Genomic DNA, 14,047 nt, shown 5'->3' with positions numbered 1-14,047 from the left:
GGGTTCTCAGTGCAGTACGCCTCCATGCCCCCCAACTGTACCTCCCACCTCTGAGAGGTCCCTCCCCATCACTGCCTCACTGCTCACACTGCTGGTGGGCTGAGCTCTGCCCAAGGCTGGAAAGGCCATCCCTAGGCTGTGTGTGAGATGACACCCTGCCTAAGTGGCACTCCAGCAGGGAACCAGATTGGTCGCCAATCCCTGTAATTCTGTCCCCGGCAGTATTTACCAACCATTCCCCCAATCCTTGTTCCTGCTCTCCTCCGATCAATCCTCCAGTGTTAGAACCAGGAAGTTCTCTCCAACATGGCACAGCAAGTGATCCAAAACAGGCTGTTACCATGGTCACCACCAAGCCAAGTTTTATTTACTGGAAATCATGGGCCATCCGACACAGGTGGGTTGGACAAGTGGAGGACAGGCCAGGAAATCCAAAATGAAAATCAAGGCCTGGGGCGGGGTAGGGGGGGACCAGTGTATCAAAAATGGTCTTGAACCAAGGGCCGGATCAAGAGATGAGAGAGGAACTATAAGGGGGCGATTATCTTACTTTCAGGCCCTACCCTCGAGTTCCAAATCTGAATGTTCAATGGACAAAACTCAGTCTCACATACATTACTTTAAATAAGAAAAATGAAAGACGTTTTAATTGAAAGACGTGAGCACAAATATTTGCTGCTGCTGCTAAGTCGCTTCAGTCGTTTCCGACTCTGTGCAACCCCACAGACAGCAGCCCACCAGGCTCCCCCATCCCTGGGATTCTCCAGGCAAGAAGAAATATTTGCTAGTTAATGTCAATTAGTGTAAAAAGCAAAGGATGTGTGCCGGTGAGGTCAGACTCAGGCTGAGCACACTCCCGGAAGTCCACTTCATTACTTCATTCTCTTACTAAATCCACATCCATACCCCCTCCCTCTGGAGGAGGGTCCAGGGGGCTAGCTGGCCCTGAACAGCATATAAAGCACAGGTAGGACGGCCACAAACGTCGCGCAGGTGACCAGCGTGCCATAGACGGTGTTCCTGTTGACCTGGGCTTCCAGCCTCTGCTCCGTGTCCGACAGCGCCATGATCACGCTCCCCTGTTCCAGCAGGGAACCAGGCAGAGCTCCGTCTGCAGACTCCACCAGGCCCGGGTGTGCTGCAGCCTTTGCAAGCTGAACCACCCCAGCCACTTGGCTCACGGTCTTTTCCAGGCCATCAAGCTGCTCTCGTAAACCCTCTAGACGTGAACGGACCTGCCTAGAATGGCTGAGCTGCTCTCTCAAGGCAGCTAAAAGGACATCTGTGTCTCTGTCTCGGGTCGGGGAAGAACCTGCCTGGGACAAAGAGCTCTGCCCGGTCCCAGCTTGCACCAGGCCCTTCAGGTCTGCCACGAGGTCACGGAGGTCCCTCTGCTGGAGCGAGTAGCTAGACGCTTGTTCTCGGATGGCTTCCTGGAGGCTCACAGGCCCCTTCTGGGCCTCCAGGAGCAAAGCCTTCAACTCCTGGAGCCGCACGCGGTTCACGTAGGTGGAGCCAGCCACACCGATCAAGGCCCCCAGGACTGACCCAATGAGCGACCAGTTCTTGGTCCTCTCTGCCCGGGTGCGCTCCTTCTCATGGCTTTCCCGCACGGCTGCAGAGAAGAGGGAGAATTTCTCTCGCTCAGAGTCTTCTGCGCGCAGGTAGGTCATACGAAGCCGCTTCTCCTCCTGCGGAAGCAAAGCTGTCATATAGCAGCAACCTGGCCCAGCAGCCTCCATCGGAAGTCCCACAACCACATCCCTGGGGCTTGGCTTCAGGCCTGGCACGGATTACATGTTCCATAAACACTCCGGGTGAGTGAGGGCAGCATTAAGCCTGGACGGGTTGGGGGAGCAAAGAACCGGGGATGGTCCAGGCGAGCGGTGCTATGCTCCCCGGGCAGTTGTGGGTCTGACCAGACATGCATGGGGGTCTCCAGACTGTGTCTGTCAGAAGGGAAGTATCTGGCACTCTCCGGGAGGCCCTCTCCATGGTGCTCCCTCCCAATAATCTGGGGCCCAGAGTATACTAGACCGTTGATCCCAGTTCTCCAGGAGTGGAGAGGGTGCACAGGCACTGGAGCCCCGGAGCCCCGTCTCTCCCCAGGGTCTTCTGGTTTACCTCCTCACCAGGTCTCTGACCCCTAAACCCATCAGAGGCCCCACCTCGCCCCTCCACACCCTGCAGGCTAGGGTCCCCGGCCAGGTGAGGAAGGAGCCTACCTGCAGCATCCTGTGCTCCTGAGTGGCCAGCTCCAGGTACTGGTTATCGTCTCTGGAGATGCGGTCCAGGCGGTCCCTCACCTCCTTCAGCTTGGCCTGCTGACCTTCCAAGTCCTCGCGAGCCTCCCGGACAAGCCCTCGAGCCACCATGAACACTTTCTCTGCCTGCAGTGAGAACAACAGAAGTCACCCGCCCCTTTCTCCATGCCACACAGGGTCCTCTCCACTTCTAACCAGACGCAGCTGAGAAGAGGTCTGGGGGATGTCAGTGCAAAGGCTGGAAAGAAAGTCCCTTGGACACACAATCCTGGCTCACCCAGTGGTCCCCAGGGTGCAGCCCCGGGCCTTTAATTGGCTTCCTGGGTGTTACCTTAGCTACACCTCCCAACATCACTGAACGCCATGATAGGCATTGCCAGGCCTCCAGTCAACAGGCTGAGAAACCCCGGCTCAGTGAAAGTCAAGACCTCGGAGGGGAGAGACAGCACTGTACCTCAACAGCTCTGGCTGAGCCCCAGGTTCTTCCCACGCCACCACACTGGTCTGTGCCAGGGTGGGAAACAAGATTGTTGTTGTTGTTCAGTCGCTCAGTCATGTCTGACTCTGAGACTCCATGGACCGCAGCATGCCAGGCCTCCCTGTCCTTCACTATCTTCCAGCTGCTGCTGCTGCTAAGTCGCTTCAGTCGTGTCCGACTCTGTGCGACCCCAGAGACGGCAGCCCACCAGGCTCCCCCATCCCTGGGATTCTCCAGGCAAGAACACTGGAGTGGACTGCCATTTCCTTCTCCAATGCATGAAAGTGAAAAGTGAAAGTGAAGCCGCTCAGTCACGTCCGACTCTTCACAACCCCATGGACTGCAGCCTACCAGGCTCCTCCGTCCATGGGATTTTCCAGGCAAGAATACTGGAGTGGAGTGCCATTGCCTTCTCCAGCTATCTTCTAGAGTGCTCAAACTCACGTCCGTTGAGTCGATGATGCCAGAGATGGTGGAACGCGTTTCCCCTGCCACAGAGGACTGGACAACCAGAGGCAGTTCTCCCCACCTCACAGTCTCATTAATTCCCAGGGCCTCCACCTTCTCGAGGGATGTTTTAACCACAGTTGGGACTTTGAGGACCTTGTAACCCTCCAGGCAACTCTCACCACCAACCCCTAAAACAGTCAACAAACGAAGTGTTTGCTGGCCCAACAGAAAGGATGTTAATGGCCCAGGACCCCCTGGTACACAGCATACACAGCAATTTGTTTCAATGGGGAATGCGGGCCCTTCACCCCGGTAATAGCAAACCCAGCCATCAGGTGAGAAACAACTCAGCTCCCCGTCCTAGTGGTACGTATTCAAGGACAGACCAATCTGGACGTGGCCTCCCAGCACCTGTGGTTGGTCATTTATTTGGCAGGAGCCTCCAGGCCACATTGCCCAGGTCAGAGGGCAGGGCCAAACCCCAGTTCCTGTCCTCACCTCAGTGACGTTTCCCTGGGCCTCTCGAACCTCATTGAGTCCCACAAACTCTTCATATCTGTCCCACCAAGTCTTGGCCGTGGAGGACGCCCGCTGCCGAATGCTGTGCCCCAGGGTTGCACCCAGTGCGGTGAGCCGGTGGTACAGCCCCAGGGCCACCTCCTCGGGCCTCTTCTCTCTGGGCTGGCCGGGGCCATGGCTGGAGAGAGTCCTGGTCAGAAAGAGGTCCCTCCGCACCAGTACGGGAGACACACCCCCGACGTGGCGCATGGCCAACACACGGCTGCGCCCTGTCATCCAGAGATCTGTGGGGAGAGGTCAGACAGATCGGCTGACAGCTGACAAAGGCAGGGCTCAAGTCGGGGTCTCATGCCCGAGAGTTTCCATTAAAAAGTCCAAACTGGGGACTTCCCGGGTGGCGTGGTGGCTAAGAATCCAACTGCCAAGGCAGAAGACACGGGTTCGAGCCCTGATTTGGGAAGATTCCATGTGCCGTGGAGCAACCACGCCCATGTGCCACACAACTACGTGTGCACGTGTGCAGCAAGTACTGAAGTCCGAGAGCCTAGAGCCTGTGCTCCGCAACAAGAGGAGCCACTACAATGAGAAGCCCCCGAACTGCAGCAGAGGAACTGGCTCTCGCAACTAGAAAAAGCCTGCGCAAAGCGACAGAGACCCACGGTGACCAAAATAAGTAAATATATATATATATTTTTAAGGGCAGACTGTTGGGCCCGGAGAGGGAAGCTACCAGGGTCAGGCTTTGCCGGGTGCTCTCCTGGAGAATGAAGCACGTAAGGGAAGAACATATTTAGGAACCCAAGCCTCCCACCTCCCTCTATGAAGCCAGGAGCCAGACCCTCCCATTCCACCCACCTTTCTGCATCCCCAGGTCTGCATGAGAAGCCTGGTGGCCAGTTTTCAAATAACCTCAAAGATCCTTTTTTTTTTTTTCCTGATGTGGGCCATTTTTAAGGTCTTTATTGACTTTGTTACAATATTCCTTATGCTTTGGTTTTTGGCCTACTGAATTTGTTACAATATTGCTTCCGTTTCCTGTTTCACTGTTTTGGCCATGAGATATGTGGCATCTTAGCTCCGGACCAGGGATCCAACCTGCACCCCGTGCATCGAAAGGTGAAGCCTTAGCCACTGGACCACCAGGGAAGTCCCTCACAGAAAATTCTGAAAACTGTGTTGTGTCCGTGCTCAACAGAGCCTCGCAAGGATTCACAAACACTGCCAGGGAAACTGTGGAATTAACTGAGGGGATTTGGGGAAAGATTTTTGTAAGTGACTATCAAAACCAGCTTCGCGGACTCCCTGAGGGCTGTCTCCAGACAGGGAAGCAGTTTCAGTTCTGTTCTAGGACACAGGTCATTCATGTCCCAGGGCAGAAAGCTCCCGCCTCAAGAGACAATTCCGGGGTAAAAACAAAGCAAAACCAAACCGCTCGGATTGCTTCATAGAGGACAGCTCTTCTGAGGTTCCCAGCAAACCTTCCTTCTGCCCTCCAAGCCCAGACATTCCAGGTGACCAACTCCGAGTCTCACATGTCTCACTTTCCATAAGCTTTCTTCCTCCTCCCCAACCCCGGGAACTGCCCAACAGGTTAGGTTTCTTTAATCTTTCCCTTTTCAGCCTTGCTCTAATGTTTGGGCCCCCACAATGCCTACTCCTCTGGTACCTGAACAGCATGGGGAGTCTCCCATCAGCCAGGCAGGCCTGGCCTGAGCCCAAGTGCAGGAATGATGCTGAGGACCCAGAAGAGAGAGCCAGGGGACCCTCACTCTCAGGCAAACCCTGCTCCAGAGCACCCCATCCCCAAGTACTGACTCCTGGGAGTCAAAGGACCAGACGAGAGAGAAGAGAGCGGAGGCAGGAGGGGACAGGAAGACAGACTAGGAGAGCTCCAATTACAGAGAAAAGTGCTTCCGGATGTAAGGTGATCTCAGCCTCCCACCCTGGCCCCCTCCCCACAGTACCATAGAGAAGCTCACACCCTCTCGGAAACATAGTTGGTTGGGTCAGGGAATGCGTCCTGGAAAAAGCCTGGGCCGAGAGCCACAGAAAGGGACATCCCTATGACAATGGGTCCAAGCTGGTGCTGCACCCGAACCCCAAAGGCCCAAAGGAGCACAGGCCATCCATGCCCCCGGGGTCGGGCAAGCCTCCAGGAGCTCAAGGCCAGTGCTCACTGCTCACAGACTGTGCCCCACAACATTCCTGCAGGTGTGCCCCCGTCAAAACAAAGCGTGCAGCCTTGTGGACCTGCCCACCACCACCCCCACGGAAAGGTGTCCCTTTTGGCTGTCACTACTTCCTAGCCCCCTTCTCTCTTGATCCCGCCTGACAGCAAGCCTGCTCTCCTGAAGCCCTGCACAACCTCCCCCTTGTCGCATCCAGCAGCTGCTACTTGGACTTCTCCTCCAGCACCTCTGCAGCTTTCAGCACCCTCCCATTCTGAAACCACCACCCCGCCTCCTCAGATCCCTCCAACCTTCTCAACAGAGCACATTCCTAGATCCCAGGAAGATCACTCATCTCAGGCAGAGAAGACAGCCCCCACCTCCTACATGGTCTTGGCTTCTTCCCCTGCCCCTCACAGCCAACTTCACACCCCTCAGGCAAAAACTCTGAGAGTTCCCCAGTCAGCTGGCGTGAACGCCAGTCCTGCCAACCACCACCAAGGCCCGGTCCTCTCAGCCCAATCCCCTTTCTTCTCTCCATCACTGTAAGAACCCCACTCCAGCAACCCCGCCACACTGAGCACGATCCCACCGCAGGGTCTGTGCCCACCACTTCCCCTGCATGGACCACTCCCCCTCCACAAGTCCAGCCACTTTACACCTACGTCTGTTCAAACATCACCTCTTGATAAGGCCTTTCCTGACAACTCCCTCCTTCGCCACCATCAGACTCCCACGTTTTCCCCATCAGACAAACACGTTGCCTTCTTCCTGTGTGCCTCGCCCCTCACCAGAACAGAAGCTTAGAGAGAGCAGGGACGTAGCTTCAGGAGGGGAGGCACCAAGGACTCCCAAGTGGCTCCCCGACTCCAGGCCCTCCTCTCAGCCTCCCACCACCATCCCTGCCCGCATCTCCCAGCTCCTTCCCACTGAGATGTCTCATAGGCCCCTTGGACCAGCCAGCGAAGGGAAGACATTCCTGGCAGTGGAACATGGCTTGACATCGTCTAAAATCTGCAGCTGGAAAGTAGAGAAGAGAGAGGGGAGGGCTGGACCGAGGCCAAAGTGAGCAGGGTCTGGGTCAGGTTCAGAACCTTGCCTCTCCAAATCCATTCTCCTGCTCCAGCCAGATGACTGTCTCCTACCAACTGCCCTCTCCTCAAACCTCCATCACCAGCACCTCATGCTCACCTGCAGCTGCACCTGATGGTCGGCTTCATTTCTCACCCAGAAAATGTTTTAAAATTGGAAGAGAACGTCCATAAACTCCTGCCGTATCTTCGCACCTGCCAGTGTCTGTCTCATCCCCCCACCTTCTCTTGCTCTTCAAGATGAAAACTTCCTGCTGTAGGGAAGGCCATGCCGTGCTCCAGGTCCCATATCCTCTCCCCTGCACAGACACGGCTCAGGAATTGATGCGACCACCCCACCCCCACTCCAGCAACTGCCCCGCTTCTCTGCTCCTCTTTACTCCGTGACAGAGCGCCTGCACTAGCTGTCTGCAGTTCCTCTCCTCCTGGTCTCACTTAACCGCCTCTCTGATCTGGCCTCCACTCCCACCCGGCCAGTGGAACTGCTCTTGTTCCGGTCATTCCCACGTGCCTAAAACCAATGATCAGTTTCCTCCTCATCTCACTTGCCCTGTCGGCAGCCTGTACCTTATGATAGCTTCCTCCTTCTTAAACCACCTTCTCTTGGCTTCCAGTCCCCACTCATTTCCACAACCTCTCCACATGGTGCCCCAGGGCTCTGTCCTCAGGCTCCTCTTTCATCCAGTCTTGTGACTTGAAAAACCGGCTACTTCTACGATTGACTGTAGGGATGGTTGCGCAAGACTGTAAATACAGTAAAACCACTGAACTGTACGCATTAAGTAGGTGAATTGTATGGCTGTATGCCTGCTGACTCACTTCAGTCCTGTCTGACTCTTTGTGACCCCACGGACTGTAGCCCGCCAGGCTTCTCTGTCCACGAGATTCTCTAGTCAAGAATACTGGAGTGGGTTGCCATGTCCTTCTCCAGGAGATCTTCCCAACCCCAGGATCAAGCCCGCGGCTCCTGCACTGCAGGCAGATTCTTTACCACTGAGCCACCAGGGAAGCCAGAAGTGCAGGGTTCAGCTCAGTTCAGTTCAGTTCAGTCGCTCAGTCGTGTCCGACTCTTTGTGACCCCATGAATCGCAGCACGCCAGGCCTCCCTGTCCATCACCAACTCCCAGAGTTCACTCAGAGTCGCGTCCATCGAGTCAGTGATGCCATCCAGCCATCTCATCCTTGGTTGTCCCCTTCTCCTCCTGCCCCTAATCCCTCCCAGCATCAAAGTCTTCTCCAATGAGTCAACTCTTCACATGAGCCGGCCAAAGTACCGGAGTTTCAGCTTTAGCATCATTCCTTCCAAAGAAATCCCAAGGCTGATCTCCTTCAGAATGGACTGGTTGGATCTCCTTGCCGTCCAAGGTACTCTCAAGAGTCTTCTCCAAAAAAAAAAAAAACCAAAAAAAAAAACCAAAAAAAAAAAAAAAAGAGTCTTCTCCAACACCACAGCTCAAAAGCATCAATTCTTCGGCGCTCAGCCTTCTTCACAGTCCAACTCTCACATCCATACATGACTACTGGAAAAATAGCCTTGACTAGACAGACCTTAGTCTGCAAAGTAATGTCTCTGCTTTTGAATATGCTATCTAGGTTGGTCATAACTTTTCTTCCAAGAAGTAAGCGTCTTTTAATTTCATGGCTGCAATCACCATCTGCAGCGATTTTGGAGCCCAAAAAAATAAAGTCTGACACTGTTTCCACTGTTTCCCCATCTATTTCCCATGGAGTGATGGGACCAGATGCCGTGATCTTCGTTTTCTGAATGTTGAGCTTTAAGCCAACTTTTTCACTCTCCTCTTTTACTTTCATCAAGAGTCTTTTTAGTTCCTCTTCACTTTCTGCCATAAGGGTGGTGTCATCTGCATATCTGAGGTTATTGATATTTCTCCCGGCAATCTTGATTCCAGCTTGTGTTTCTTCCAGCCCAGCGTTTCTCATGATGTACTCTGCATATAAGTTAAATAAGCAGGGTGACAATATACAGCCTTGATGTACTCCTTTTCCTATTTGGAAACAGTCTGTTTAAATCATATCTCCATAAAGCTGTCACCGGAAAACAAACAGGGCTTGCCTGGTGGCTCAGTGGTGAGGAATCCACCTGCCGATACAGGAGACACGGGTTCGATCCCTAATCCAGGAAGATCCCGAGGAACAGCAGGCCTGTGCACCGCAACTACTGAGCCAGTGCTCTAGAATCCAGGAGCCACAACTACTGAAACCTGCAAACCTGCTCGCACTAGAGCCCGAACACCACAATTAGAGAGTAGCCCCCACTCGCCTCAGCTAGAGAAAAGCCCGTACTGCAAGAAGACCCAACACAGCCAAAAAAAAACACACACACACACAGAATTCCCTGGTGGGCCAGTTTAGGAGGACTTGGGAGCTTTCACTGTCAGGGCCTGTATTCAGTCCCTGGCTGGGGAACTTCGATCCAGAAAGCTACATGGTGTGGCCAAAAATAAAGTAAAAAAAAAAAAGCAAGCAAACTGTATTTGGGCCTCTCCAGTCCAAAGCTCTCTTCTGAATTCCAGGCTCATTTACCAAACTGCCCAATCCAGGTCTCTGCTAGGAAAGCTGATGGGACTCTTCCTCTCCCAAAGCTGCCTTTACCACAGCCTTCTCCATCTCAGCGGATGGAAACCGCAAGTCCCAATCAGGCTCAAACTCTCACACCAACCCTGACTTTGCTTTCTCTCCCTCCTCACAGCCAGTCCATTAGCAAATGTCACCTCCACCTCTGAAACTAAATTCAGATTCCCTCTTCCTCTTGCCCCTGCCCCTGCTATACCAAGTGCCCAAGTGAAAGTTGCTCAGTCATGTCCAACTCTTTGTGACCCTATGGACTACACAGTCCAGGGAATTCTCCAGGCCAGAAAACTGGAGTGGGTAGCCTTTCCCTTCTCCAGGGGATCTTCCCAACCAGGGATTGAACCCAGGTCTCCCGCATTTCAGGTGGGTTCTTTACCAGCTGAGCCATAAGGGAAGCCCTAGTCCCAAAGACCAATGTCTTTTGCTCGGGTTATCCTAAGAGCCTCTGGCAGATGTCTGTGCTTCTAGTCTAGCCCCTACTGTCAGAGCAGGCAGTGGTCCTGTCAAAACACAGGTCAGACCATCTCTCTCTCTCTGCTCAAGTCCTGCAATGGTTTCTCCATTTCTTTCAAGGTAAAAGCCAAAATCCTTTCCAAGGCCTACACGGCATCCACCTCCTGGCCCTCATCCTTCTCTCCTCTCACTTCATCTCCCATCAGTCTCCCTTTCCCCTCTCTGTTCCAGTCACGTGGACCTTTTCTCCCAGTTTTTGTGAGATAAAACTGACATACAGCATCACATAAATTTAAGATGTACAATGTGATGGCGTGACAAATGAATAGATAGCTAGATGTTTTACCACAATAAGCTTAGCTGACCCATCTTTCACGTCACAAAGTTCCCATATAATTCCAGGCTTCCTGACGCTGCTCCCACACACTGAGCTATTCCCACCTCAGGACCCTGACACGTCCTGATCGCTATCTGTGTGCTTTCGCTCTTCTCTTTTTTTCAAGTCCTGCTCAAATGTCACAGCCGTGCACTCCCACTCCAGGACGCCTTACCCACTGTTTTATTTTTCCCCAGACACCTATCACAGGATCCGTGCTTTGCATTTCACGTATTCACTGATAGTCTGTCTTACTCACCAGAATGGCCGCTCTGCCAGAGCAGGCACTGTTTTATTGCTGCAGCCTCAGTGCCTAAAGTACTACCTGCGTGTACTACACGCCCAGCAAAAAAAAAATACTGGATGAATAAACAGAATTTGCAAAATGTCGCACTCGGAGCTATATTACAAAACTCCTTCCGGGAGCCTCCAAAGCTCTAGAACCGGTGATCTAGCCCCCGCCCTCCCCACTCCCCGCTCCTACTTCCCTCACATCTCCCTCCAGTCACACTGTGCTTTCCTAGGTTGCAGCGATGCACCGAGCTTCAAGGCCTTTGCACAAGCCCATCCTGCAGTTCTTTCCCTGTGCTTTTTTCCAAGCTTAGCGCTTGCGGTTAAGCACCCCTCGCGGCTTCCGGACTCTCCCCGGGAAGGACATCCCGCCGCCCTAGTACCTGACGCGCTTTGCGCCTCAAGCCCCAAGGAGCGCCCGCCACTCAGTTGATCGCCGACCCTTTAGGGCCCGCCTCCCGGAGGACCGTTTCCGGCAGGAGCGCAACTTCCGCATCAGGAGCCAATCAGCGAGCCCGCGTGGAGGTATAGGCGCAGGGTGCTGGAACGGGGAGCTCCGCTTCCGGTGGCAGGGTCTGGGGAAGGGGCGGCAGGCGCCATGTCGGGCCGCGAAGGTAAGTGTGCAGGGATGATGGAGTGGGTCAGGGCGGAGAGGGTCGAGAGCCGGTGGAGCCCAGGCTGAGCGGGCTCGTGTCTCACCCAGGTGGCAAGAAGAAGCCCCTGAAGCAGCCCAAGAAGCAAGCCAAGGAGATGGACGAGGTGAGGGCGGGCGCAGAGGCATGGGCGGGCGCGGAGGGACTGGGTAATCCGCTTGCAGTGAACCCGCTTTCCCCTCTCCCTAGGAAGATAAGGCATTCAAACAGAAGCAGAAGGAGGAGCAGAAGAAACTCGAGGAGCTAAAAGCAAAGGCCGCGGGGAAAGGCCCCCTGGGTAAGTGAGGGCGGGGTAGAGATCAAACCGGACAAACGCGTGAGCATCAGTCTAGATACGGTCCCTAGCAGGTCACTGTCCTGCCTCGTGGATAAGCTGCAAGGTCTCTGCTCCTGTCCACTGCGGTGGATGGTCCTAGCCAGGCTTGGAATCGTAGCAGCTGGACGGGGTGAGAGCCAGACCCGGTATGGGCTTCTCTTGCTTAGGCAGAAATGGAAATACAGAAATGTATCTCACACAAGTTCGTATAGTGGAGTTCCAGATATTCTCTATAGTTTCTTGCTCCAAATCCTTACTTCACTACTACTTTGTTGCTTATAACATTTCTTGACTACTCATATAATTAAAAGTCTAGCAAATACTTTTGCACCCTCAGTTTTCACTGCTAGATGCCCCTAGGCTAATGGATAAAGTCCAGGCTTCTTGGCGTGTTTTTAAACTTAATTCTCTACCATTCTGTCTCTTCTCCCTTTGTGTAAGAGGAATTGATTACATATCAAAATAATTTTCAAAACTCATGAGTCGTTGTATTTTGTGCTTCTTAAATCCTGTTTACATTCATCAAAATAGGGATTGTTTCTCAGCAGTTATCTATACCCTACGGGATCACTGGAGCTCCCCCAGGTGGCCCGGTGGTAAAGAATCCTCCTACTAATACAGGAGATGCAAGAGAGGAGAATTCAGTCCCTGGGTCAGGAATATCCCCTGGAGGAGGAAATGGCAACCCACTCCAGTATTCTTGCCTGGAAAATCCCACGGACAGAGGAAACTGTCAGGCTACAGTCTGTGGGATCGTAGAGCATGATGTGACAGAACATGAGCAGCACGCACATTTAAAGTCTGTTTTGTCACAGCGCATTGGACGTTCATTCCTATATTAGGTATGCTTAATTCTATAACTGTCTGTTAAATTACCTACCATGTGTTACTTATACATTTGCTGAAATAAAGGTATTGAGTAAATCAGGTCCCAGGATTGTAATACATACAGTAGTGTGGTATGTGACAGGTAAGAATATGGATTTGGAAGTCAGTCACGCTACCTAGGTTGGAATCTTTTCCTTGTTGCATACCAGTTTATAACTTTGAACAATATCTAACACTGAGACTTTGTTATCTGTAAAATGGGTTGAGGGGATGCGGATTAAGTGAGCCAGTCTAAAATACCCAACACAGTTGAGATGCAGATCAGTATACAGCCATTACTTGTGCCCTGCCTTTATTCTCATTCACCACCTTATTCATTTTTGCCGAGAAATAATACTGGTAGAACCCTGTGCATGCTTGTGTCACAAAAATGCCCAGTACAAGAGCTGGCCCTTATTATTTAATAGGATCCATGGTAGACCCCTGAGACTTCAACCATAGAGCTTGTGTTTTCCCTTGGTTGAGACTTTTTTTTCCTTTTGCAGCCACCGGTGGAATTAAGAAATCTGGCAAAAAGTAAGCTGTTCCTTGTGCCTGAGGCAATGATGACCCTTAGTTCCATTCCTGTTTAAACACCTGGATTCCCTGCCATAATATCTGTTGCCACCTATAGCTAGAATGAAGTGTTGTCTTGGAACCTATTGTACATTTAAGAATAAACTTTTGTAAAAAAAAAAAAAGTATACTTGGGTCATCTTGTCTTTAGTTCTTCTCAGCCATTTCTACCTTAGCTATGAGATCCATATAAAACCAGTCCAGAATCCTGCCAAAGTGTGTTCTTAAGTCTGTGTGCTATCCTGATTTCTGTACCACCTTAATAAGGTTGTGCATCTGTTCATATAAGGAACCTGCTGTGTGCAAGTTGAACATCCGCCAGTGAACAATTCCTCTTGTCAAGGCACTTCTCTGTTGGAGGGGAGCGAGTCTGTAAGGACTAAGCTTACTCTGAAGCGCCCAGGTCTGCGTTTCCACTAGGGCTTTAGAAAATCCTTGCTAGATTTGCACCTCTTATCTCCCCCATCCCCAACTCAACCCATCAGCAAAATTAAATCTAGACCCTTCATACTTAACTCTAATGCCACCAGATCTTCACTCTAACAAGTCCCCACAATGACCAGTGAGGCACTAAGGGGTCTGGATGCTGCCCCCTACCCCCTGGTATCTACAATTCATCCCCCTGATCTATCTTGAGCCATGGAGACCTACATTCCAAGCAAGCTTTCCCTTCACTGTTTTCACCTACTAGAAACTCTTCCTTAGTCCTCATGTCTCTTAACCCTGTTTCCTTTTTCTTCCTGACACTTATCATCTACCACTCTTGACTCCAGGAAGGGTAAATTCCTGGAGGACAGAGACCATAATGTGCTAAGTGCATATGTATGGAAACAGTTTAGATGCACAAGCGTAAATTTCATTTCTAGGATCTAGACACAACTATGGGAATAATGCTAATAACACTAAGCTTTCTCTTGAGAATGTGTTTTCCAGAAGGGCCCTGAGATTTTGCT

General features: G+C 52.2%; 1 protein-coding gene and 1 long non-coding RNA gene across 10 annotated transcripts; one reads left to right on the top strand and one right to left on the bottom strand.

Moving 5' to 3' along the window:
• Nucleotides 1-619: 619 nt before the first annotated feature.
• CCDC51 (coiled-coil domain containing 51) lies at nucleotides 620-11,813 on the bottom strand. 9 transcript variants are annotated; one of them, XM_069562261.1, is made up of 6 exons: nucleotides 11,066-11,110; nucleotides 10,651-10,725; nucleotides 7,071-7,269; nucleotides 3,691-3,995; nucleotides 2,226-2,390; nucleotides 620-1,691 (listed from the first exon to the last, which is right to left on the bottom strand). In XM_069562261.1, the coding sequence occupies exons 4-6, from the start codon at nucleotides 3,985-3,987 to the stop codon at nucleotides 936-938; spliced, it is 1,218 nt and encodes a 405-aa protein (XP_069418362.1). In that variant the 5' UTR covers nucleotides 3,988-3,995; nucleotides 7,071-7,269; nucleotides 10,651-10,725; nucleotides 11,066-11,110; the 3' UTR covers nucleotides 620-935. The 9 variants fall into 9 exon arrangements, with proteins under 9 accessions (XP_069418362.1, XP_069418364.1, XP_069418363.1 ...); XM_069562263.1 differs by having other exon boundaries at nucleotides 7,071-7,224; nucleotides 11,066-11,086; XM_069562262.1 differs by lacking the exon at nucleotides 7,071-7,269 and having other exon boundaries at nucleotides 11,066-11,135.
• On the top strand, nucleotides 10,868-13,222 carry LOC138424835 (uncharacterized). The gene is made up of 4 exons (XR_011250983.1): nucleotides 10,868-11,296; nucleotides 11,386-11,441; nucleotides 11,525-11,612; nucleotides 13,025-13,222. It is a non-coding gene; the product is annotated as an uncharacterized lncRNA (long non-coding RNA).
• The last annotated feature ends 825 nt before the right edge of the window (nucleotides 13,223-14,047 follow it).

Source organism: Ovis canadensis, chromosome 19, assembly GCF_042477335.2.
Source record: "Ovis canadensis isolate MfBH-ARS-UI-01 breed Bighorn chromosome 19, ARS-UI_OviCan_v2, whole genome shotgun sequence".
Classification (NCBI taxonomy): Eukaryota; Metazoa; Chordata; class Mammalia; order Artiodactyla; family Bovidae; genus Ovis; species Ovis canadensis.
This window is presented reverse-complemented; position numbering and strand designations above follow the sequence as displayed.